Genomic DNA, 26,337 nt, shown 5'->3' with positions numbered 1-26,337 from the left:
ACTGGTTGGGCCGAAGGACCTGTATCCTTTCTGTATTGGTCTATGACTCTCTCTCTCATCAAGTCACAGACTCACAGAACCACGTAAATTTGGGACTTGCTACCTGGAAGCAGTAGGATGGAAAGAACTAATGAGCTTCTTCAGCACACTATTTGCCTCCTTGAGGAAAAATTCAGAACCTTGGCTTCCTGGGAAGGCTGGCAAGAATAGATGCCAAAATATAAAAGTCAGGTTTGTGCAAACGATAGGGACACACTAACGAATGCACCACAAATCAAACACAATTGTTAATGCAACAACGTGAGGTGGTCTTCTGTTTGCAGAGGGAATTGTTCATCACAGCAGACTTGGTTTGGCCCAGTTGGCACAGGTCTGGGATTCCCATCATGTGTTCTTGCCATTATTGTCCACCAGGGGATGCTAATGTAAAACACACACAATCCATCAAAAGGCTGTGTTGAATGATTGTTGTCACTACCCAGTGCGCAACTTTTTTTCTTATTTCTTCATAAAAATTACATTTTACCCAAAAGAAAAAGAAGTACGAGTAAAGGTTTCTTTGTTTTACAACCTGTTTCCAGGGATTTCTGGACCCATCTGGTTATTGGCATTAAACGTAACTTGCTTAGACGTAACTTGTTATACATCACAGAAACGGGTCCTTCAGCCCAAGTCGTCCATGTTGATCTAGCTGCCTTCCTGAGCTAGTCCCACTTGCCTGCATTTGGCCCATACCCCTCCAAACCTTTCCTGTCCGTGAACCTGTCCAAATGTCTTTTAAACTGGAGCAACACACACAAAGTGCTGGAGGAACTCAGTGGGTCAGGCAGCATCTATGGAGGGAAATGGCTAGTTGACGTTTCGGGTCGAGACCCTTCATCTGGACTGGGCTTTTAACCTGGGGTGTATCTGGGGTGGCTGATGAACCAATGTAGGAACCACAGACTCCTCCACAGATGGATCAGAGGTAGGTGTGTGGACAGTTTGTGAGGTAGCACACTTACCTAGGGCTTCTATGAACCCCCAATGCATGAAGTCCAGATTCTCAATTCCATCCCAAATGCTCCTTCTCTACTTTGAGCAACCATGGTCCAGAGATTCCTAAGAATCATGTTGCTTTTCTTCAAAGCATTATTTCATTGCTAATTCTACTGATGAGTGATTTCAGGGCAATTTCAAGGCCTTTCACTTTTAATGTTGTGTGTATTTTGTGAATCATTTATACTGTAACCAGCTCCCAACACTTTCAATTCTTAAAAGCAGCAAAAAAAAGTTTAGCGATGGCATTCCTAAGTTAATGTTATTGATCTGAAGCATTAACTCTGTTTCTCTGTCCACAGATGCTACATGACCTGCTCAATATCTCCAGCTTTCACTGTTTTTATTTTAGTGATGGCCAAGTGGTTTCAGAGCACATACAGTGTGAATTATCATTCATCTCAAGTACTTTCAGCTTGCACTTGCAAATTGACTGCTATACTGCAAATTGAAAGGCAGGTTTCAGGTGTATCTTGATAGCCAACATTTATAAATAATTCAATAGGTGGTGAGACTGGAAATCTGCAGCAGTTTGATCAGCATTGGTGAGCTGAGAGAGAAAGTTATAAAATTCAGGGAGTGGGGAGTATAAAGGGATACTGAGTCAGGTAGAGACACAAGCAACTGTAGATGCAAGAATCTGGAGCAAAAACAAACTGCTGCAGGAACTCAGCGGGTCAGGCAGCATCTGTGGAGGGAAATGGACAGTCGACGTTTCAGGTTTAAGATAAGATATCTTTATTAATCACATAAACATCAAAACACACAGTGAAGTGCATCTTCTTCCGTAGAGTGTTCTGGGGGCAGCCTGCAAGTGTTGCCACGCTTCCGGCGCCAACGTAGCATGCCCACAACTTCCTGACCCTTACGTCTTTGGAATGTGGGAGGAAACTGGAGCACCCGGAGGGAACCCATGCAGACACGGGGAGAATGTACAAACTCCTTACAGGCAGCAGCTGGAATTGAACCCGGGTCACTAGCATGTAATAGCATTACGCTAACCGCTACACTACCGTGTCTGCCCAGTGGTATAAACCCTTCGTCTAGAGTGAAGGCTTCAGACCCTTCATCTGGAGTGCTCCATTACTAAAAAAAAGTGGGAGGAATCGAAAGAGAAGCTGTTCAGGCTATGAACAGGTTCTGCCAGGCAGAGGAAAGTGTTAGTAGAGGGGAAGTTCAGATGAAGGGTCTCCACCCGAAATGTCGACTGTCCATTTCCCTCCACAGATGCTGCCTGACCCACTGAGTTCCTCCAGCAGTTTGTTTTTTGATACTGGGTTAGAATTTGGCCAAGGCAGAGAGGTCCACCATCCCTTTGCATCTGTTGATTGGACTGAATGGGTTTAAGGAGATTGTTACTTGCTGAAACTCTTGAATCTTGGACCACTTTGTCCATCAGCAGTGAGTCCCAGTGCTACTGATGAACGATTATTGACTTGAAATATTAACTTTCTATTTCTCACTTCACCAATGCTGCCTGACCTGCTGAATATTTCCGATTTTTTTTTCTGTTTTGACTTCTAAATCAGAGAGCCTTGACTACAGGACCAAGAAGAGATTTCTTTACCCAAAAGATAGTGTAAGTTCCTACCCAAAGGGACTATGGAGCTCAGTTGCGGGGCATATTCAAGAGAGAATCAAGAGATTTTCTTTGGATATTGAGGGAATCATTGGATTTGGGGTTAGTGCAGGAAAGCCTCAATGTACTCTGTACTACCTCAATAATCTGTACGAACGGTATGCAAGACAAGTTTTTCACTGTACCTCGGTACAAGTGACAATAATAAACCAATACCAATACCAAGTAGCATGGAGGTAAAAGATCTTACTGAATGGCAGAGCAGGTGTGGGGGAGGGTGCAAATACCCTAGTCCTGGAAGCAGATCAAGGATGAAAATTGCAGTAGGGGGTGCAGGGAATGAGGGCACATGGGGCGGGGGGGGGCAACAAAGCTGTCAACAAGTCAATAGCTGGAGAAGTAGAGAGGAAAGTGAACGATGGTGGTGAGGCATTTGGCAGCAAGAAATCCATTTAGCCCATTCCAAGATAATGAAGCATTTTGCTGCAATCTTTACAGATACTAGATCAAACAAGTGAACTCTCCATGTCAACGTTGACAACATCCAGCCCCGAGATACAGCTTTTAAGTGTGGCCTATCAGCTGTTTGTTTAAGTAACTTTATCACGTTATCCTTTCAAAATGGCATTTTGGCAAGTTGGACGTCTTGCAATCCTGCACTGTCAACGATAAGGAATGAGTATTCCTTTCTAAATTGAGCACTGTATCATCTGCTGCGTGTTAAATTAAACCATGAAGGTAAATTCTCAGATGTCCTGTTTTGTGGGGATTTTGAAACGCACTATAATGAATGGAATAACACCTAAACATAATTTACCAGACTTTTGTGAAATCATCTTATCTATGTACATGGCATACCAAGAAGTTATTTAGAACTCCCTCATTAGAGAACGATCTGGGAAGCGAACAGGGGAATAAGCTTCCAACCTGCTCAATTAAAAATTGCGAAGGTCGAACATGTGTCACGGATGGATTATAACCCTGTCCCGGAACGCCCGGAAAATTAATTCCACTTTGGAAGGAGACAGGTTCGCGGCGTCGCCGATTTCAATAAATAATCCCAGCTATCAGTGTACCAGGAGAAAACAGAGACTCCCAGACCGCTGCACCGAGACAGCATGAGGCCAAGGCAGTGAACTGCAAAAATGCTCAGCGGTCTTTTGCTGAACAGGTGCGTCTGAGTCTGGTTTCAGACCGAGTCACATTTGGAGCGTTATTCCTGAGAGTTCCTTCCAGGTCACTCCAGAATAGTGTGGCCAAGGGGGGTGGTGGGGGGGGGGGGAGGTGGGGAAGGGGAATAGCAGGCACGCCGATTGCGAGAGGGAGACCAGCCACGGGGGGTGACTGCCCTCTGCCAGACCGTCCCACCTTCAGACCCAGTCAAGGACACGTCCTGAACCTGAAATGAAACACACGATGATGCTGGAGCAACTCAGCGGGTCAGGGCAGCAGTCCTGACTCGAAACGTTGACTGCCTGCTTTTCTCCACGGATGCTGCCTGGCCTGCTGAGTTCCTCCAGCATCATCGTGTTTTCCATCGAGATTCCAGCATCTGCAGTCCTTTGTTTCCCTGAACCTGAAATTATGGAAATGGAAGTACAAGAGACTCCTTTCACCCAATAGACGCTGCTCGACCGGCTGAGTCCCTCCAGCAGTTTTGTTTTGCGCAATAAATTGGGGGATCCCATTTTAATAACCTGAAGGCTGCGAGAGGATCCCCTTGACGCGCAGATCTGAGTAAACAGAAAATATTCTTTGTTCTAAAGATTTATTTGGAACAGTATTGGAAGGAGGACAGTTTGATTTTGCTTTGATCCAGATTCCAGCATCTACAGTCTCTTGTGTCCCCAGGAGACTATTCGGCCCGTCGCTGCTGTTCCATAGAACAGTATAGCACAGAACAGGCCCTTCGGCCCACAATGTTGTGCTGACATTTTATCCTGCTCTAAGACCTAGCTCACCCTTCCCTCCCACATAGCCCCCTATTTCTCTATCATTCATGTGTCTAAGGGTCTCTTGAATGTCCCTAATGTATCTGCCCCCACAAATGTTCCGTTTGATATCAGCTCCTATTCGTCACATGATGGCGAAATAGCATTCCTTTCTGTGACCCCAATCCTCTTTGAAAAGATGCCTTGATCTCCCAAATCCACCTCGTCGTGGCCCTTGCACTTTATTTGCTCACCTGCTCTGCAATGTCTCTGCACTATATTCTACGTTCTGTTTCTCCTTCCACTTCCTCGAGGTACTTACGTACGGCATAATCTGCCTGCATGGCACGCAAACGAAAGTGTCTCACTGTATCCCGGTACACGTGACAATAATCAACCAATACTAAAAGAAAAGTCGCAATTTAATCTGCTTCTGCACCGCGCCTCAGGATGGGATCAGATATGCCTACAGGTAGCTGGGGTTGCGAAATGGTTAATGTGAGTGCAGTTTGATGTAAGTCATGCCCCACGCATTATAGAGCCTAGCGTGTGCAGAGAGAGTCCAACCCACTCTGTGTGTGTGTGTGTAGGAGAGAGAGAGGGAGAGACACACATACACATAAGGGCTGTCCAAATCTCTCTGTCGGCTACCTGCCTTTAATTCCGTTTGCCTTCACAATGATTGGGTGTCGCTGAGCGAGTGACACGACCATTGGACGAGAGGCGTTAAATTCAGTCCCGAGGAGGAGGGCGAGAGAGGCTGAAGTTCTTTGTTGCGAGTATCGATTTCAGGAAACTAGTTGCACTTTGCTGTTGCCTTGGCGCTGCCCTCGGAGAGCGGAGAGCGGAGAGCCGCCGGCCGCGTCGCCGGGAGCACCCGAGAGCGAGGTGGGTTGGAGACCTCTGCCTTGGCCGCGCTCAGCACCATCGCACTCTCTCCCAGCAAGAACCAGCCTTACGCCATCGCAAGCCAATTGACCTCACGGTCTGGGATTATAATTTCTCTTTTAGCAACGGGCAGAGGGGGAATTCTTGCCTCTTGGCATCGCGGAGCCGGTTGGAACAGAAATCTCGCTGTGTGTTTGTTTTCTCTGCCCTGTCTCTCTCTCTCTCCTAGCTCCGGCTTCCTCGCCCCTTGGGAGAGACCCAGAGAGGGGGACGGGAGGTCCATAATCAAGGCACCATGCACTCCAGCGTCCGGAGGTGAATTGGCTGCTACGGACGGTTGCATTAAGACACAGAGAGGTTGTTAGAGGAGGGTAGGAGACCTGAAAGGCTATGGCTAAGAATTCACCGGACGGGTCCAAGGAAGATCTGTCGAAGATAGCGGACGAGGAGCTGGTGAAATGGGGCAAGGCGGAGCTGGTGAAGAGGCTGCGGCGCACGGAGAGCGAGAGGATGAGCCTGATGCTGGAGCACGGCAACTTGATGAAGGAGGTGAACCGGCGCCTCCAGCTGCACCTCCAGGAGATCCGGGGACTCAAAGACATCAACCAGCGGTTGCAGGACGACAACTCCGAGCTGCGGGAGCTCTGCTGCTTCCTGGACGACGACCGGCAGAAAGGCAAGAAGCTGTGCAGGGAGTGGCAGAGGTTCGGCCGCTTCGCCGCCAGCCTGTTGTGGAGGGAGCTGGGCACCTACCAGCAGAAGTTGGCCGAGCTGGAGCGCAGGCAGGACGCGCTGCTGGCCGAGAACCTGGAACTGAAGGAGATCGCGCTGATGCTGGAAGAGGAGCGGAGCGGGGCGGGCAGCCGGAGCTCCATCGACAGCCAGACCAGCCTGAGTAACCTGAACGGCGGATCCGGGCCCCGGGACGTGGGGGACGGCAGCAGTACCTCCAGCACCGGCAGCGCCGGCAGCCCCGACCACCACCAGCACCCCAGAGCGGCGGACAAGGGAGCCCCGCTCAAAAGCTCCAGCGACGACCTCTCGGGACCCCCTCATCACCACAGGAGCATTCCCAACGGGCTGAATGGTGAGTCCCAAACCTCCTCCTCCGCCCGCATTCGTTCTGGTCAACGTTTCTGGGATGAGAAAGGAGAGGACAGCATGGGCGTGCGGGGCCGAACGGCCGCTTTCTCTGGGCTTGCCTGCCTCTTTCAGCCTTCCAAAGGCAGAGTGAGCCGACTAGAAGCTAAGGCCGACATTTGAGGCAGATGAACTTTTTACCCAGGGTAGGGGGAGACTAAAACAAGAGGGCCACAGGTTTAAGGTGAGAGGAGAAAGGTTTAAAGAGGACCCGAGGGGGGCAACTGTTTCACACAGAGGGTGGTGGGTATGTGGAACGAGCTGCCAGAGGAAGCTGCAGAGGCGGGTACAGTTACAAGGTTTAAAAGACATTTGGACAGGTACATGGATAGAAAGGGTTTAGAAGGATATGGGCCAAATGCAGGCAAATGGGACCAGGTCAGCATGGATGAGTTGGGCCGAAAGGCCTGTTTCTATGACTAAGGTGGGAGATCTGAAGGAGTGACTTAAGGAGTGAGAGAGAGAGAGAGAGGTTGAAGGAGTGAATTCTGGAGCTTAGAGTCTTTGCAGCCAAGGGGATTGGCCAATGGAGTGATTCAGCTCTGGGATGACCAGGAGACCTGAATTGGAAGGTGGAGAGACTGGGGAGGGAGAGGTGCTGTTTCACCACATGTACAAGAGTAACTGGGGAACCTGGGCCAGTGTGAGCTGGGACACGGGCAGCAGAGTTATGGATGGCCCCGAGTATACAGATGTTGAGGATGGCGGGAGGAGGGGTTGCTGTGTTAGAATCGGCAAGTCTGAAAGGTATCAGAATAGTCAGTGTTGCTAGGAGACTTGAACAGTTATCCTTTCCATTGGAAACAATGATGGAAGTCACGGGAAATGCTGCCACCATAAACTTCAGTGCTTAAGCTTGGGCTTTGGTTATTGTGCTGAAACATTGTTTATTGAAGATGAATTGACCACTTCCATGAAAAGTCAAAGCCGTCCTACTTTGGATAATCATGAAAACATGTCATCTCTGGCTGAAACTGCGCCTGTTAAAAGTTGCCTGAGAGATTTTGCAGCCAAATAAGTTCATACTGTGTTGATTGAATGAGTGAATTTATATGTTGGGGAGTGAAACACTGTGTACTGCATCAAAACACGTACTGAAAAATTAGGATTATATAATACAAAAGCAAAATACCAGGGATGCTGGAAAATTAAAATAAGAACAGAAAAAAAACTGGAAGTAATCAGCTGGTCAGGCAGCATCTGTGGAGAGTAAAACAGTGAATAAGATTTTCTGAGAACTCAAACTGTGACTGCTGCTTGACCCAAGTATTTCCAACATTTCTGTATTTATTCTGTAGTTATCCAGTAATTTGCATTATATAAGTACAGTCATTATTTTCATATTTTCCTTTTCTAAGCAACTGTTCCCAGATCTAAATTCAATTCTGAACCAAATAAAATTATTAAGTACTAGAAATACTGAATGGGTCAGGCTCCATCTGTGGCAAGGGAAACAGCGGTAATGTCCAACTGGACCTCACTGAAACGTTAACTCTGTTTCTGTTGCTGCTGACGTTGTTTGACCCGTGCCTTATCAGCATTTAGTGTTTTTATTTGAACTTTTATCGTGCTTTTTCTTCACCCTGTATAAATACTGATTTGTCAAATTTCCTGTCTCTTTCTTGCTGGAGGCTATTTAAAAAAAACAAGTAATATCTGAAATAAATATAAGATGACCTTTTCAAGTAAAAAAACTCAATCTCTTGTTTTTAATTTTTTTCCATCTTTGTAATTAACCATTCACCAGCAAAAATTTTACTCTCAGTAATCTCATTTGAAATTCATATTCTCTTATCAACTCTGCAGAAAAGTACACCATTCTCTTATTTTGTATTAAAAAATTACTTATTTGCACTCTGCAATTCCTGTCAATTAGGCAGTTGGACGACCCATGTTGGTTCTAATTTTGGAAACTTGTAGCAGATGTTTTGGCATCTGGAATGAAACAGAAGCATAAAATACTTTTTTTATTTTTATTGGATTGGTTTGTCCTTTAAAACAAGTTTTCATCGTAAAATTTCATTGTGCCACTTCTGTAAAGCTTAGCAGACTTCTCAAAAGTACTGTGTTGGGTAAACAGTACCCAATGCAAGAGGCAGTCAATAATGCAATGCAAGAACTGTTTTACCAGTTCAATTTCAGAAATGGCTTTGGCGAGTTAAACTTAAGAATCAAGAATCATTCTGTATTTGCTTGTGTTAAGGTATCAAATTTTGCCTTAAAAGTAGCCTGCCTGTGACAGGTACCTGAATCTTACATCCCGCACCACTTCATTGCATAATTCACAATCAAGCATTCCCAAGGTCCATAGCTTCATGACTATGTAAAAGTAATTTAACTTTGGAACAACTGGAATTTAATATAATCCATGGTATTTTTATCCCTGAAGTTTGTGTATACTTTTGATAAGAGAATGCTTAGAAAAGTTATGTGACTAACATTCAAAATGCGATCGATGTCATAAATGACTAGTGCAGCATGCCAGTCTGGTTCAGGCTGTGGAGATAGCTGGCTGCAGTTTCTCAATTATTTCACTGATGCATGTAATGTCTTCGTGGCATGGAATGATTTATTCTGACAGTACCAGATCTGTCTTTGGAGGATACAGAAAGGAATTAAAGCTGGTTTCCAGGCATGAGAAGTATTTTTTTAAAAATGAGTTTTGCGATGGCTTAGATAATAACTGGATTGCCCAGAGTGATACCAGTTGATACAAAACAGCTTTGTACCAGTTTTGATCTTTGATCTGTGCTAGTCTCAAAGGCTGGGCAATGATGAACTATATTCGACATTTGTCAGCCTACTTTGGGGAATGGGAACAAATCAGCCTAAGTTTGCTGTTGAGTTTCCTATATCTGCATTTCTGAAGCTTAGGCACTGCTGTAATTTTCTGTTTTATCTTCTCCCATCCCATAAAGAGACAGGAGGATGGTGGTCATATTTCACACAATCACTACATGCCCACAACAACTTGTGTTTCTAAGTCACCCTTAAAAATGTAACTACACAATGCAATTCATTGGAAGATTATCAAGCAAAGTATGACACTGACTTATAAGGAGGTATTAAGATAAGTAACTACAAGCTTGATTAAAGAGTTTTTGAGGGCTTTCATGAAGGTGGAGAGAGGAATAAAAAGGCTCGGCAGTTAATGGAGGGAATTCCAAGGTCTTGGGCGTGAAGGGGGAGAGATTTTGAAATTGAAGAATATGCAAGGAGCCAGAATCACAGAGAAGCTGGTTGGGGAGAGGACATGTGGAGAAGGTGTACGGCTGAGAAAATTAGAGAAAGGGAGGAGCAAGCCCTTGAAAATAGGGATGAAGTTACTGAACTGAGAACTTGTGTGGGTCAGGATGCACCGAATTTCTGCGTGATCAAGATTTTATGTGCATTAGGATATTGGACACGTGTAGGGTAGGTTATACACTGCCCCTCAAGGCTGTCCAAACACTCAAAAAGATTGGATCCTCGACCTCAGATCCACTTTCCCACTCTCTTCTCATATCCTTTTCCTTAATGGACCAATAATGTCACTGATTTCCGCCTTTATTGTACTAATTGACTGGCATCCAATGCCTTGAGGTGGAGAATTCCAACTATCTATTTCATCAATGACCTTCTTTACAACATAGTTTGGATTTGGGGATGTTTAGTGATCATTGCACAATGTTCAATTCCTTTTGCAACTTCCCAGCAAATGATAGGTGCCTAGTAATAATTGTGTTACAAAAGTGCCAAGCAATGACCATCTCTAGCAGGATAGAGTCTAACCACTTTCCCTTGACATTCAATGCAACGAGTCCCCCTCTGTTAATATGCTGGGGGTCACCATTGACTAGAACCACAGATGGAGGCCACTTAAGAACTGTGACTATAAGAGCAGATTGGAGGCTGGGTATCCTGCAGTGAGTGACTCGCTTTCTGAGGTGGCAAAGCCTTTTCACCATCTACAAGGTATGTCAGAAGTGTGATGGAATACCCTCGACTTGCTTGGGTGTGGGTTGCTCTATTAACATGATGAAGGAAAAGCAATGTAGTTGGAAGCCAGGTTGTTGTGTGACTTGGAGGGAAACGGGCATGTGGTGGTTTTCCCATCCAACTGAAGCCATCGTCTTCAGGCTCAACACCAGAGAAGCTCGAATCCCTCTGGCATAGAGCAGCCTACTTGATTCGTATCCCATCCATCACCCTAAACATTTTATTCCCTCCATCACCAGTACACAGGGCTACTTCTACAAAAAGCACTGCATTCACTCACCCAGGCAGGCATGGTAGTGTAGGGGTTAGCGGAACGCTATTACAGCACTAGCGACCCAGGTTCAATTCCAGCCGCTGTCTGTAAGCAGTTTGTACGTTCTCCCCGTGTCTGCGTGGGTTTCCTCCGGGTGCTTGGGTTTCCTCCCACATTCCAAAGAAGTACAGGTTAGGAAGTTGTGGGCATGCTATGTTGGTGCCGGAAGCGTGGCGACACTTGTGGGCTGCCCCCAGAACACGCTGCGCAAAAGATGTATTTCACTGTGTGTTTCAATGTACATGTGACTAATAAAGATATCTTATCCTATCTTACATTTAAATCTGTGACCTCCACCTCCAAGAAGGACAAGTGCTTCAGATGCATGTGAACATCATCAAATACATGTTCCACTCCAAGCTGCACACAATACCGACTTGGAAATATATTGCTCTTGCTTTATTGTTGGTGGATCTATTTCTATTTCTTTTCCCTTGTACGACCTCGATGTGCTGATTTAGTGAAATGATGGCATGTAAAACAAATTTTTCCACTGTACCTCGGTACATGTGACAATAATAAATCAATTACCAATTGCCCTACCAAATTGCTGTGTGGGAATACCTTCACCAGAAGGACTGCAACAGTTCAAGAAGGCTGCTTACTTTCTCAAGGGCAATTAGGGATGGGGAGTAAATGTTGGCATTGTCAGTCATGCACAGAGCCTGATAAACAAATTTTAAAAAATCATTGTTTTCCGAGTCCTCCTGCTCTCAATCCTACATGGCTGAGCCCCTATACTGAGGCTAATCTCCCCGGTTCTTGGTTTACTAACTGGAGGGAGAAACCTCCCAATACTAACTTGTCAATCACTCTCAAAATCATCAATAGAAGATACATTTCTGCTTTCAAGGGATGTGAGATGAATATTTATTGAGATCCTCTTACAAGGGAGAGAGTAAACATTGCAAAAGTACTTCTTAACCTTTATAGCTGCTGATTCCCATTCCTGAAAGTCTTTGAGGGTTAAATATCACCAGCTGTTTCACAAGATTTCTAATGTTCCTACTTTAAATGAGGAAGAAGCATAAATGGGATTGCTGCAGATTAATTGTCTTGATCTTTTTAGTTATTAAAATGGAAGTTGTGTACATCGGTGTTGAATCAATTCAAACCAGTATTCATTTACTTAAAACTAAATCGAATGTTTGTTAATTATTTGATTTTGTTTGCACGTTCCTCAAAAGCAAGATAAAGCAATATTATATTTATATTTTACTGATGAGTTGTCAAATCTATATATATGTAATACATTTTGCTTACGACTGAATATTTTGTTGGCTGTAAAGTACTTTGGGATAATCTAAGATTTTGAAAAGGCGCTGTTGAAATTAAGGTGTTTGTTTCTTTGATGGATAGATTAATGGTCTTTAGCTGCATTGCCATTTTATTCTTGAAACAGTCATCCATGCAAAAAAGCTTCACTATGATCATATCAGCCAGTTTTTCTCTAATCTACACTGCTTATCCATGGATTACACTGAGCATATTCAAATACCCAGTGTATTGGGCAAAGAAACATATTTAATTTTACAGCTATGATCCTCCATGGAAATGATGGATCCTTTCTAAGCTCTTGTGTTTGATGTAACCCTCACTGATATGCTTGTGTGATTATTCTGTAATGAACCTAGCCTCCATTTTGCATCCTGTGCTGCATTTTCTGCTATGCAGACTTAAAAGGGAGTTGGGTTGAAACTAATAAAAGAAAGCATTAGTGGGAAAGGGTATTGGTTTCTACGCAAAAAGATGCATTTCAGTGTGTGTTTTGATGTACATGTGACTAATAAAGATATCTTATTATTGTCACATGTACTGAAATACAATGAAAAGCTTTTTGTTTGCACACCATCCAGGCAGATCATGCCATACATAAGTACATTGCGGTAGTAAAAAAAGAAAACAGAACGCAGAGAAAATGCAGTGCAGGTAGACAAATAAAGTGTGAGGGCCATGACAAAGTAGTTTGGGAGATTAAGAGTTCATCTTTTAGCGTTGGCTCAGAAAATCTAGATGTAGAATCAGTCTGGGTTAGAGCTAAGGACCAAGGGGCAGAACACATTGGTGGGAATTGCCCGCAGGCCTCCAAACAACTGTGGTAATGTAGAGGGTGGCAGCAAACAGGAAATTAGGGAGGCAGGTGTACCTTGAAATCGAGAAAGATTATAGTTGGTAGATTCTGACAAGTGAGCTATGGAGGTTCACTGGTCTGTGCAGCTGGCAAACAAATTGAAGGAATTTTGTAAAGGCTGGGTTTGGATTATGGAGGAGGTTAATTATAGATTCTGTACGAGTCAGGGATTAATCTTTATCAGTCCCTTAGATCTGTTCTCCCTGGAGCTACTTCTCAACAACGGCAGACATCGTTGATGAAATTCACAGATCATCTTCAATGTGCCGGGACAGCTTTTGGTCAGTGGAAGAGCCCACATACCTCTGATGCTGCTGTATGTTTTTCACTGTACCTGTGCATCACTGTGTTTGTACACATGACAATAAACTCAACTTGGCATGGAGAAAAGGTGTTTGAAGATCAAGACCACAGACCTGGCATAGAGCTTATGGTCTGTTGGACAGCAGTGATCCCTGCCCTCCTTGATGGTTCTGACATCTGGACTACCTACAACAGCAACCACAAGACATTGGAAAGACACCACCAACACTGTCTCCACAAAATCCTCCAAATCCATTGGAAAGATAAGTGAACCAACATCAGTGTTCTCTCCCAGACCGACAACCTCAGCACTGAGGCCCAAATCATCCTCATCCAGTAAGCCATGTCATTTGTATGCCTGGTAACAGACTCCCAAATCAGACGCCTTATTCCAAGCTCAGTCATAGCAGAGGAAGAGATTCAAGAGTGTCCGTTCAAGGTGGGGAGGTATTCGGGACGACAATAAGATCCTGGTCCATGTATTGAGACCACACAGAGGTTCAGTGTAAACAGCGGAACAAGCACACCACCTCACCGAACATCCCATCAGCTACCTCATCTGTGGAAGAGAATGCAGCTCCGACAGTCACCTCTTCGGTCACCTCCGAGCCCACTGTATCTGGAGTGGAAAACAAATCATCCTTGATCCCGAGGGATTCTCTTTCAAAAAGAAGGAAGAAACCTGGCAAAAAAGAGGCAAAGATTTGTATTCACAACCAAAAACAGAGGTCAGATTCCAGAAGGGTGTGGGGGTGGGGGTTTAAATTAAGAAGGGAGGTCAAAATAGGGACATTTGGGTGGAGGGGAAGGGTGGTGTGGAGAGGCAAAGAAAGAAAATAAACAGAATGGGGACATAAATGATTAATTTTCCTTTGACAGTGATCACATTGGTCACATTAATCGCACCAGACAGGTTCTTGTGTATTTAGTCAATTGTACATGTTTTAAAGAAGTTGCTTTCAACTAGTGTTCTTCTTTGCAAGTGAGTCATGGGACTGGAAATGTTAAGGAGGAATCTGTGTCAGAAAGGGCACTGGATATTCTGCTCAATTTCCTGCCACTGGTATGCTTCACAGATGACATCATTCATTAACTGAAAGGAAGACATTAAAAATGTAAGCAGGAGGAATGTGGTCAGGCAAGCTTGAAGCTGGAATTTAGATGATAAGCTGGTGGAATGCAAGGAAAGTCTAGCTGTTCACCTGTTTGGATTCATTAGCACTTTGTGACCTTGTAATGCACCTGCAGCAGGTGAACACAAGCTCCTTGTATTCCTTTCATTGATACACCAGCGTTTTATAAATGCTGTTTGGAAAGGTGGATAATGATATTTGTACTTAAATATCTACTGTGTTTGATCAGTGATATACTGAGTTAGAAAGTTGTTCTACATTCTATATATTTTGTAATTCAAAGGCGCTAAAGAGGAAACGTTAGTCATTCATTTCCGACATTATTTTCCACTGGGCTTCCCAATATGTGGATCTGTGGGGATGTCTTCCAAGACAATGAGAAGAACTTGGTTAATTCATTTTCAAAAAAATATTTATATTAAATTTATATTTAAATTTGGCATAATTGATGAGCAAAGATCGGGTCATTCATCACAATCAATAGGACCCATCCTTACCTGGGCCATTTTAATTAGCCTCAGGCTCCAAGGGCTCAGGGTGAAGGTGAGAGCTTAAAGCCAACACTGAGAAAAAGTAAAGTTTCATTTCTCTAACATCTTCCAGGATCTCTAGATTTCCAAAAGTGCTTACAATCAATGAGGCATTTTTGAAATGTTGATCCTGTTGTAATGTAGGTAGAGTGCCAACCAGTGTGGGTACAACAAACTCCCACTGCAATCTGATGTTGACTACATAACCTGTCTTTTTGATGATGTTGGCTGGGGGATAAATAGTGGTCAAGACATTGGAGGCAGAAGTAGTTAGGATTGTTTCATTCACTGGTTGGCTGAAGATTTCAATCTGTGCCAGGATAGGTCATCACATTACACAGCTGTTACAGATGGTATCTGTGCCATTACATTGAGGAAGTTCCTTTAGTGGCCTGGACTCTGTCCTCCCCTCTTCCCCACCCTTACTGCTACAATTACCCTCTCCCACTCACCATCATGACTCACATAAGAAGAGTAACCATGCATGTTTGCGAATAGATACAGAACCATATGTTCAATGTTCCAATGTGTTATTAATGTGCTAATCAGTGAGAAGCTCCTTCATTTGAAATAGGTCAGCAAAATGCATGTGCCTGAAGACTTGTGATAATCAGTCTTGGTGATTAGTGGAGAGAACAATCCTGATTAGTTGGGATTGAGAAAATAACACTGCAATTCTTGGACATTTCAAAAATGTGCACTTCAGTAAACAAAAATGTTTTAATTGGGAAAGGGACTTCAGAATAGATCGTAGCATCTGCTGCTCTTTACTACACTTGCGTCTTGTGCTTGTTCCTGTCGCTGGTAGTATGCCAAGTCTGTATTCCATCTTTGTACCTTTGCTGCACAGTTATAGTCAGTCAATGCCTCGGTCCCTGTAAAACGAGAAATTCTTCAGTCGTTGCTGTTGTTGTAAATATGAAGCCCATTAAAGGGCAAATATTTATTTGAATGCAATAGATTATAACTGTGTAGTATAAATCTTTTTTAGTGTGCTCTGATCAGTCTCTTCAGCTGTGGCATGACAGCATGTAGGTGAAAACCATTATACCATTTTGCAGGATCTCACTTGGGAATACGCTGTGTTATGTAACCATGGATATTTCCTGCATTGTCAAGAGCATTAGGCAGGCACAGAAATTAGTGTGCTTTTTGGCTCTTTGCATTACTGTTTTATTTTGGTTGTGTGGTTTCTATTGAAATCACAGCCAAAACCTCTTGTTACATTGTCATACGTTTAGTCAAGTCTCTGTGTCACCATCAATTTACTACTGAATTTCTAATTTTAATTTAGAAAGGTGTAAATGTAAGCAGCATCTAAACCTGCTGCACCTGATTCAAATACTTCCGGCCAGCCATTGGTTTATTGCAGCCTTCAGCCAAAATTTGTTTCAGGTACAGGTTCATTGCAGCTATTGAGAATGAGAATAGTAAATGCCCTTTACTGATGTCGGTCACGCATGATTCATCCTAATGGGCATGTTGAAGAACCAATGAGGTGAGGAGAAATTTCTTAACTCAGAGGGTGATAAACCTTTGGGATTCTCTACCCTGGTCTGCTGTGGAGGCTTGGTTGTTACGTCCGTTCAAAATGCACATCAACAGATTTCTGGATGTTGACGGAGTCAAGGGTACCGTGGGTGGTGCTGTGCTGGAACATGGAGGTCAGCGTGGTACTGGGGACCAAAGGGCCCAATTCCATGTTGTATCTCTCTATGACTCTAATGAATGGTGGAGCAGGCAAGGAGAGCCAGATGGCCTTCTCTTGCTATTTCTTCCATTTTAATGAGGTGTTTCAAGGGATGACCAATACACCAAATCAGCGAGCGTAATTTTAGCTGAAGAAGGTTATCGGAATAAGCCTCCCTCCTCCTTTAATAGAATTACTTTGCTTTATTCTTGCTCTCTTCCTCATCATTTTCTCCCAGCTGGTATGCACACTTCTACAAATTCCACGCTCACTCCTAACCCTAGTCATTACTTGCATATGAGTCTTGACAGTGGGTGTTCAACTGCAGGGGCCTTGCAAGCAGACCCGAGCCTCAGCAGTCTTCTTTTAGGTGCAAATACGTTACTTAAAAATATCCCACCCATAGATGCTTTTTGAGACATTATTCCAATTTAACAAATTGGGGAGGTCCATGTAGTTAACCCATGCTGGAGTATGAATCGACAGAATATTAGATGGTGGTATTTTTCTCAAAAAGTAGTTGGTCTGTGAAATACATTGCGATCTGGTTTGCCAGATGTTGGCTCCACGCATATTTTACAGAAGGAATTTTGCCCATTTCTGGATGGGACAGGCTGATATCAGATAGGTGTGTGTCTTTGCGGATAACTCTTGACCAGTGTGTTCTCCTGGACTGGTTGTGATTGCCCAAAGAGTTTAGATGCAGAAGGGGAGAGATGGGATGCGGGAGTTGTGGGCAAATATTTAGCCAGGGTGCCTTTTCCAGGATGTTCCTGGACTAGTGGTCTGGCATGCCTCCTGAATCCTGGGAGATAAAATGCTGTTCATCATCAGAGTGACACACTCCTTCTGTTCTAAACCCTCTTGTTTAGCTAAGTATCAAGAGACTTTTCCTGAAAAATAAATTTGCTTGAAATTATTTTTATAACAAAACTTAGATGAATGGGAAGCCATTTCCTTCTACTTGAATTGGGTTAAGCTTTAATTTATTAGTGTAGAGATCGGGGTTCGATTCCCGTTGCTGTCTGTAAGGAGTTTGTACGTTCTTCTGTGTCTGCGTGGGTTTCCTCCGGGTGCTCCGGTTTCCTCCCACATTGCAAAGATGTACGGGTAGGTTAATTTGGGTTTAAAATGGGCGGCGCGGACTCATTGGGCTGGAAGAGCCTGTTACTACGCTGTAAATAAAATTTTTGAAAATTTAAAAAAAAATTTAATTTAAATTTAATTTAAGATCGATCCTCTGTTGTATGCATGAAACACACAATGCTGTTGGATATTCATATTAAACTCTTCATTTGAAATTCAGGTCCATTGAATTTCCACCCCATGGTGTGCAGTTATGAAATTCAATCTCAGTGTAACACACCTTGTTGATGAAAAGCTGGATACAGTTTTATGCTGTTTTGCACTAGCCTCTGAAGCACGATACAAGGCTCTACTAGAATTTCTTTTGCCTTGAAGGAGAAATCTAATAATTGAATTTGCTGAACCATCCATATTCCCACATGCCCAGTGGCTGACCTGATTTGGTTTAAAGGGTGTAGTGTAAATGTGTATTGCCACTTTCGTTGTGGGAAATTACAGAATATTGTAACCGCTATAGTAGTTAATGGGCTGTGTGCAGTAAAGCTCCAGATCAAATCCAGTCAACACAGCCAATTATAGATTAGCAAGTCTAATGAAAGTTTTTGAATTTCAGGTCTTGTATTTCCCAGGGGAGTATAAAGGGCAGAGAGTATGATTATGATAACTATTGAAGCATCTTGAAAGATTGCTATTGCATTATGGTCTCAGAACAGGAATGCCTAAGGAGGCATTGGGAAGGAGGTGTGTTTTAAGGGAGGAAGGAGAGGGAATTTGAGTGAATGTGACTGCAATTGTGATGGAAAGGCTAAAAACAAAGCTGGAGAAGTCAAAAGAAGCTAGGAGTTATCTTTGCAGGAGGTTTCTGATATGCTGGGCTGTGACTAAGCTGCCAGTAATGGGAGAAAAGGCTGATGCCGGGGGAACATGGGCTGGAGTGGGGAAAGGTTATAGAGCCACAGAGAGATACAGCACGGAAACAGGCCCTTCTGCCCATGGAGTCTGCACTGACCATCTGCACTAATCCCATTTTATTCCTCCTACGTTCTCATCCACTGCCCCCAGTTTGTACCACTCACCTATACATTGGAGGCAATTTACAGTGGCCAATTAACCTACCAACCTGCACGTCTGTGGGATGTGGGTGGAAAGTGGAGGAAACCCACACAGTCGCAGAGAACGTGGAAGCTTCATGCAGACAGCACCTGAGGTCAGGATCGAACCTGGTTTCTGGTGTTGCGAGGCAGTGACTCTACTAGCTGTGCCACTGTGGTGCCCTTTTTTGGTTGGAATTTGAATTGGTTTATTATTGTCACATGTAGTGAGGTACAGTGAAAAACCTGTCTTGCATACTGTTCATACAGATCAATTCATTGCACAGTGCATTGAGGTAGTACAGGGTAAAAGCAATAACAGAATGCAGAATAAAGTGTCACAGCTATAGAGAAAGTGCAGTGCAGGTGGACAATAAGGTGCAAAGTCATAACGAGGTAGATTGTGAGGTCAAGAGTCCATCTATCATACCGGGGACCGTTCCATAGTCTTATAACAGCAAGATAGAAGCTATCTTTGAGCCTGGTGGTACGTGCTTTTGGGCTTTTGTATCTTCTGCCTGATGGTAGAGGGGAGAAGAGAGAATGTCCTGGGTGGGTGGGGTCTTTGATTATGCTGTCTGCTTCACCAAGGCAGCGAGAAGTGTAGACAGAGTCCATGGAGAGGAGGTGATGTGCTGAGCTGTGTCCACTGGGCTGATCCAATGAAGGAATTTAAACACACACATGATGATTTTTATACATCAGGCATGGGGGCTGGAAGCCAATGTAACTCAGCAGTGAGGGTGAGCAGGACTTGATGCCAAAAACATGTGCAGCTGAAATTATGATTCATTTGAGGTTAGGGAGGATGGGGTTGGAGGACTGAGGAGGGAGGGAAGCACTCAGAAAACAGAAAAAGAACCTGCAGAAATGAAGGAGCTGGATATAGAGATAGTGGATGCACTTGTCATCATCTCCCATTAATCTACTGAATTTTGACTAGTATCCAGAGATTATAAAATGGCAAATGTAATCCCGCCATTTAAGAAAAGAAGAGAGGTAATGCAGAAATATAGACCAGCTAGCCCAATATCAGGAATAGGGGTAGTCCTGAAATCTAATATTAAGGAAGTGATAACAGGGTACTTGGAAAACAGTAACAGGATTGGGCAGAGTCAACATGAATTTAGAATCGTAGAGTCACACATCACAGAAGCAGGCTTTTCGGCCTACCACGTCCATGCCACCTGTTGTACCTATTTACACTCATTCCATGAAAGGGAAATCAAAGATAGTGGATAGTGAGAAAGATTGTCAAAGGATACAGCAGGATATTGATCAATTGGAGATTTGGGTGGAGAAATAGCAGATGGAGTTTAATCCATAAAAGTGAGGTGTTGCATTCTGGGAGGTCAAATGCAAGAGGTAAGTATACAGTAAATAGCAGGATGTTTAGGTGCGTTGATGTACAGAGGGATTTTGTGTGCAAGTCCAAAACTCCCTGTATTACAGCGCCAGCGAACTGGGTTCAATTCTGGCCACTGTCTGTAAGGAGTTTGTACATTCTCCCTGTGTCTGCATGGGTTTCCTCCGGGTGCTCCGGTTTCCTCCCACATTCCAAAGATGTACGGGTTAAGAAGTTGTGGACATGCTATGTTGGCACCGGAAGCGTGGCGACACTTGCGGGCTGCCCCCAGAGAACACTACATAAAAGCTGTATTCCACTGTGTGTTTTGATGTACATGTAACTAATAAAGATATCTTGTCTTATCTTAAGTGGCAACACGTGGATGGGGTGGTAAAGAAGGTAAACCACATGCTTGCCTTCATTGATCAGGCATTGAGTATAAAAGCTGGGAAGTCACGTTGCAGCTGTCTAAAACTTTAGCTAGGCCACATTTGCCGTTCTAGTTGGCACACTACAGAAGGGATGTGAAGGCTTTGAAGAGGTTGCAGAAGAGGTTCACCAGGATATTGCCTGGATTGGAGAGTATTAGATAAGGAGAGGCTGGCTGGACAAATTTTGATTGTTTTCTTTGGCATGTTGGAGGCTGAGGGGGTGACCTGATAGAAAGATATAAAACTATGAAAGGCATAGATAGGGTAGATGGTCAGAGTCTTTTTACCAAGGTGAAATGTCAAATACGAGAAGGCATAGGTTTGTGAGAGGGGGAACGTTTAAGGGAGATGTGTGAGGCAAGCTTACTTAAACAGAGAGTGGTATGTGCCTGGAACTTGCTGCCAGAGAGGTGGTAGAAGCAGATATGACAGCAACTTTAAGAAGCATTTAGACAGGCACCTGAACAGGAATCGACAAATACAGGACATGTACAGGCAGATGGGATTGGCATCTTGGTCAGCACAGACATGATGGGCTGAAGGGCCTGTTCCTGTGCTGTACTGTTTGGTGTTGTATGTTTAAATCATTAATCTCTGCTTTGAATAAGAGGCATAGATCGAGTGGACAGTCAGACTTTTTCCCAGTGCGACAATAGCTAACACGATGGGGCATAATTTTAAGGTGATTGGATAAGGGGGATGTCAGGGGTAAGTTTTTTTTACACAGAGAGTGGTGGGTGCGTGGAACGCACTGCCTGCAGAGGTTGTGGGGGTAGATACATCAGGGACATTTAAAAGACTCTTAGATAGACACTTGAATGATAGAGAAATGGAGGTTTATGTGGGAGGGAAGGGTTAGATAGATCTTAGAGCAGGATAAAATGTCGGCACAACATGGTGGGCCTAAGAGCCTGTACTGTGCTGTAGTGTTCTATGTTCTATGAATAGCTGAGGCATTGTTAGTTACCACCTGCCACCCCAAAAACATCCCGTTTATTCCTACTCCCCATATTTTGACTGTCAATCAATTTAAAAGACTATTTAACAGACTTTATTAAAAGCCTTCAGAAAATCCAAATACATTGCATCCACTGGTTCTCCTTTATCTGTTTTACTAATTACATCCTCAAAAAGGTCCAGTAGGTTTGGAAGTTATGTCGCAGTTACGTAAGATGTTGGTGAGGCCGGAACTGGAGTATTGTGTACAGTTTTGGTCACCCTGTTATAGGAAAGATGTTAGTAAACTAGAAAGGGTGTAGAAAGGTTTTACCAGGATGTTGCCTGGACTTGGGGACCTGAGTTACAAGGAGAGGTTGTGTAGACTAGGACTTTATTCCCTGGAACGCAGGAGATTGAGGGGTGACCTGATAGAGGTATAAAAGATCATGAGGGGCATAGACAGGGTGAAAGCACATCGTCTTTTTCCCAGGGAGGGGGTGCTAAAAACAAGAGGGCATAGGTTTAAGGCGAGAGATTTAAAAAGAACATCAGGGGCAGCTTCTTCACGCAAAGGGTGTTGCGTATTTGGAATAAGATGCCAGAAATAATGGTTGAGGTCGGCACATTAGCAACATTAAAAGCCATCTAGATAAGTAAATGGATAGGAGAGGTTTAGAGGGCTATGGGCCAAATGTGGGCAGATGGGGCTAGCTCACTGGGTAACACAGTCAGCATGGATCAGTTGGGCCGAAGGGCCTGCTTCCATTCTGCATGACTCTATTTGCCAAACACAGTTTCACTTCCATAAATCCACATTGTCCATCTCCATTGATATTTTCCAAGTCTCCTGTTGTAGCAGTTAGTGTAACACTTTACAACACCAGCAACCCGGGTTCAATTCCCGCTGCTGTCTGTAAAGAGTTTGTACGTTCTCCCCGAGTCTGCGTGGGTTTCCTCCGGGCACTCCGGTTTCCTCCCACATTCCAAAGACATACGGGTTAGGAAGTTGTGGGCATGCTGTGTTGGCACCGGAAGCGTGGCGACACTTGTGGGCTGTCCCCAGAATATTCCACGCAAAAAAGATACATTTCACTGTGTGTTTCAATGTACATGTGACTAATAAAGAAATCTTATCTTATATAGCTTGTTAAAGTCAGGGTGTGAGCACTGGATGTAAACATTTGTATTATTTACTCCAGAAAAGAATAGATTCAGAGAGGGAGAACACTACAGCACAGTACAGGCCCTTCGGCCCACAATGTTGTGCCGACATTTTATCCTGCTCTAAGATCTAGCTAACCCTTCCCTCCCACATAGCCCCCTATTTTTCTATCATTCATGTGTCTATCTAAGAGTCTCTTAAATGTCCCTAATGTATCTGCCCCCACAACCTTCTGCTGGCAGTGCGTTCCACACACCCACCACTCTCTGTGTAAAAAGAGTATCTAGGGGGTAACTTTTATGCAAAAGAGCTTGATGAAGTTAAAATGTCTTCTCTGGCAGATGTTGGAAAGACTGATGGGCCCAGATCGTCTGCAACTAACTCTCATTGCAGCAGCAGGGGGCTGAAAATGCTCTCTAGCACTCATCAGGGTCCCCTTTATTTTTACACACTTGCTTCTCAAGCCCAGTTTATGGTGACTTGCTGCAGACTGCTGATTGAATGGGTTATCCCTTCAGCGTGAGGTAACGACTCCCCTCTCCAGGCAAGCAAAGCACTGTTGGAATGCACGGCCATTAACCACTCCAAAGACACTCCTTCATTATGCTGTTGTGGCTTTTGTCTCCTGAATCACAGTGGGATTTAATTGAGGAAGGGTGAGGGGAGGTGGGGAAGGTGGTGAAAGGCACCATTTCTCACTGAGAAAGCAGTGGAAGGAAGAGTGATGCTCAGTTTGTTCAACACTGGGGACTGCTGTGGCAAACCATTCTGAGTGAAACTGCAGTTGCAGAAGGGAAGACAATTTCTGTTGTAAATTGCCTTTTCCCTGTTGGGGCTCAGCAATCTCATTCACATTGGCTGTGAATGGGTCTCCTTTTATTCGCGTTCCGTACTCTCAAAGCACAAAAAAAAACAAAGGGCACTGAAGAGTGACAGTTGCTTTGAAACCTCAGAGGCAGGGGAAGGGCTCTGCTTGTGAAACCAGCCCTTTGTCTGGGTAATTGGATTCCAGCTGATTGGACCCTGGGGCCCTGGCAGGAGAATGGTGTGAGCAGAGCAGCAGGGAAAGAAGGGAATGAGATTGATTGCTGCAAACCCGCCTGGGTGCGATCTCCAACGGTAAATGTTTTCTTTATTGCCATTGGCTGTCACGTAGCAGCTGCAGCTCAGTGACTTTACAAAAAAGCTCCAACCAATAACAACCAGATAGCAGGAGTCTATGGATCACCACCTATGAGGCAGCTTCTTTGTAAACAGCTCATGACCATGTGACAAATGGTCCCTTGGCAATATCTGTACCCACTATGGCTCTGATTTTAAATCTAATCCATTTATCATTGCTGTAGAATCTCTTTAAAATGGTTATTTAAAAAGTACAGTTTCACTCCTCACAAGAGTCTGCCAAACTGATTTGGTTCTGACCAAGGGTCACAGTCCTGAAACGTTGACCATTTCTCTTTCCACAGATGCTGCCTGACCTGCTGAGTTTTTCCAGCATTTTCTGTTTTTATTTCAGATTTTCAACATCTGCAGTTTTTTTTATTTTCTCCTGACTGATGCTGTGATACACTTTTAAGGGTAACAGTTACCAAGTGTTCGTTCTGCATTCTCTCTCCAATTTCAGAGCGATTATAACCAGACTGGATAGGCTGGGTTTGTTTATGTAACTAAAGCAAACTGCATGCTTGCTTTCCTACTCTGGCCTTGTATAGTCTCAGTGCAAGTGTCTTGCAAAACTCCTCGTGAGGCATTGTATACTGTCTGTTAAATACGATTTGCCATTGGGTACACTTTTCTGTGGTAAATCTTATAACAAGTTCCTCTTCCCTCCCAACAAAGAACTTTGAGGCCAGCAATGATCCACACCTCTGGCAATTTCCCTCTCATTTAGGAATCTGCTGCACCTTATTAATAATGACCACAGGTTTATCTCATGGGTTAGTTAGCTGGAGGTGCATGTCTATTAAACTCTCTCCCTCCCTCTCTCCCTCTCGTTGTGGGCATGCTATTTTGGTGCCGGAAGCGTGGCGACACTTGTGGGCTGCCCCCAGAACACTCTATGCAAATGATGCATTTCACTGTGTGTTTTGACGTACATGTGACTAATAAAGTTATCTTAGCTCTCTCTCTCTTTTTCTCTCTCTCTCTTTTTCTCTCTCTCTCTCTCTTTTCTCTCTCTCTCTCTCTTTTTCTCTCTTTTTCTCTCTCTCTCTCTCTCTTTCTCTCTCTCTCTCTCTCTCTCTCTCTCTCTCTCTCTTGCTCCAACTTCACTCCCTTTGACAGACTGGATAGGCTGGGTTTGTTTTCCTTGGAGCGGAGGAGGCTGAGAGGGGACCTGATAGAGAGAGACTAAGTTATGACGGGCCTTGATAGGGTAGGTAGTAGAAAACAGTTCCCCCATACAGATTTGTCTAAACCCAGAGGGCATGGATTTAAGGTAAGGGGTAGGAGGTTTAGAGGGGATCTGAGGAAGGATTTTCTTTACCCAGAGGATAGTTGGAATCTGGAACGCACTGCCTGAGTGGATGGTAGGAGGTAGAGACTCTGACAACATTTAAGAAGTATCTAGATCAGCAACTGAATCTCCCCCAAGGTGTAGAAGACTATGGACTAAGTTCTGGAAAACGGATTAGTATAGATAGGCCAACAAACAGTCTGTTGGAGGAACTCAGTGAGTCGAGCAGCATCTGTGGTGGGGGAAGGAATTTTTTACGGTTGCTTCTCCCCACAGATGCTGCTCAACCCACTGAGTTCCTCCAGCAGACTGTTGCTCCAGACTCCAGCATCTGCAGTCTGTTGCATCTCTAGCATAGATGGGCACTTGTTACTCGTTATGGAGATGGTGGACTGTTGGGTGCCTGTCAGTGCTGTATAATTCTATGCCTCCTGGACTTTATGACTCCATGATCAGAACGCAATTCAGACTCTCACTTTAAATGCTTATTCGTGACACGTTCAGAGGAAATGTGGAAGTGTTTTCTTTGAGATGCTTTTAACAAGGGATATAGGTTAACTTAAAATTAACTGCTGTCTTTCAATGGAGTTTGCCAGTGTCCTCTGTAAATCTGTTTACGTTCGCTCTTGTTGTTTACTATAGGCTTTAGGGTCCAGTCCTTCAGAAGCAGCGATGAAATGGAAGAGATTGGGCTCAACAGCTCAGCACACAGCCATCTGGGAGCAAGAATGCGGTTACATTGTTGTGTGATAAGATCTAACTAATGCATTTAACCAGCACTTGGCAGCACTGATGTTTTTGTCTGTGATCAGGATGAAAACACAAGAACAGGAAAACAAAACTACTATTAACAGTTTCCCTAATCCAGAGATCAGTGATTTAGTTTTTGAAAGAGGTTACAGCTCTCCCACACAATGAATTTTTACCTACTTGAATAATTGCGGTTACACAGATACTGATTGAGGGCAGGATTGGAACGGCCTGATTGTCATTGAGGTTCATGCTTGCATAATTGGGCACCAAGGTGAGGAATGGGAGGTGAGGAGTTTTCTGTGAAAGTACTCGGCAAAGAACCAACACTTTGTCAGGATGGGGTTGGGGAGGTGGAGGGGGCTTGGAGCTTGCAAATAAGAACTGAGCGGGTAAGGAAGGAGGGAAAGCGATGCTCAGT

The 26,337-nt window shown here is 44.1% G+C and overlaps 1 protein-coding gene across 4 annotated transcripts in view; it reads left to right on the top strand.

Moving 5' to 3' along the window:
• Nucleotides 1-5,244: 5,244 nt before the first annotated feature.
• The window catches only part of LOC127569970 (coiled-coil domain-containing protein 85C-like), a 206,198-nt gene continuing 185,105 nt past the window's right edge, over nucleotides 5,245-26,337 (top strand). For all 4 annotated transcript variants that reach the window (XM_052015115.1, XM_052015100.1, XM_052015109.1 and 1 more), the window contains exon 1: nucleotides 5,245-6,523. In XM_052015115.1, coding sequence (XP_051871075.1) covers nucleotides 5,827-6,523 — 697 coding nt within the window. In that variant the 5' untranslated portion in view covers nucleotides 5,245-5,826. The remainder of the gene's footprint in view (nucleotides 6,524-26,337) is intronic.

Source organism: Pristis pectinata, chromosome 1, assembly GCF_009764475.1.
Source record: "Pristis pectinata isolate sPriPec2 chromosome 1, sPriPec2.1.pri, whole genome shotgun sequence".
Taxonomy (NCBI): domain Eukaryota; kingdom Metazoa; phylum Chordata; class Chondrichthyes; order Rhinopristiformes; family Pristidae; genus Pristis; species Pristis pectinata.
This window is presented reverse-complemented; position numbering and strand designations above follow the sequence as displayed.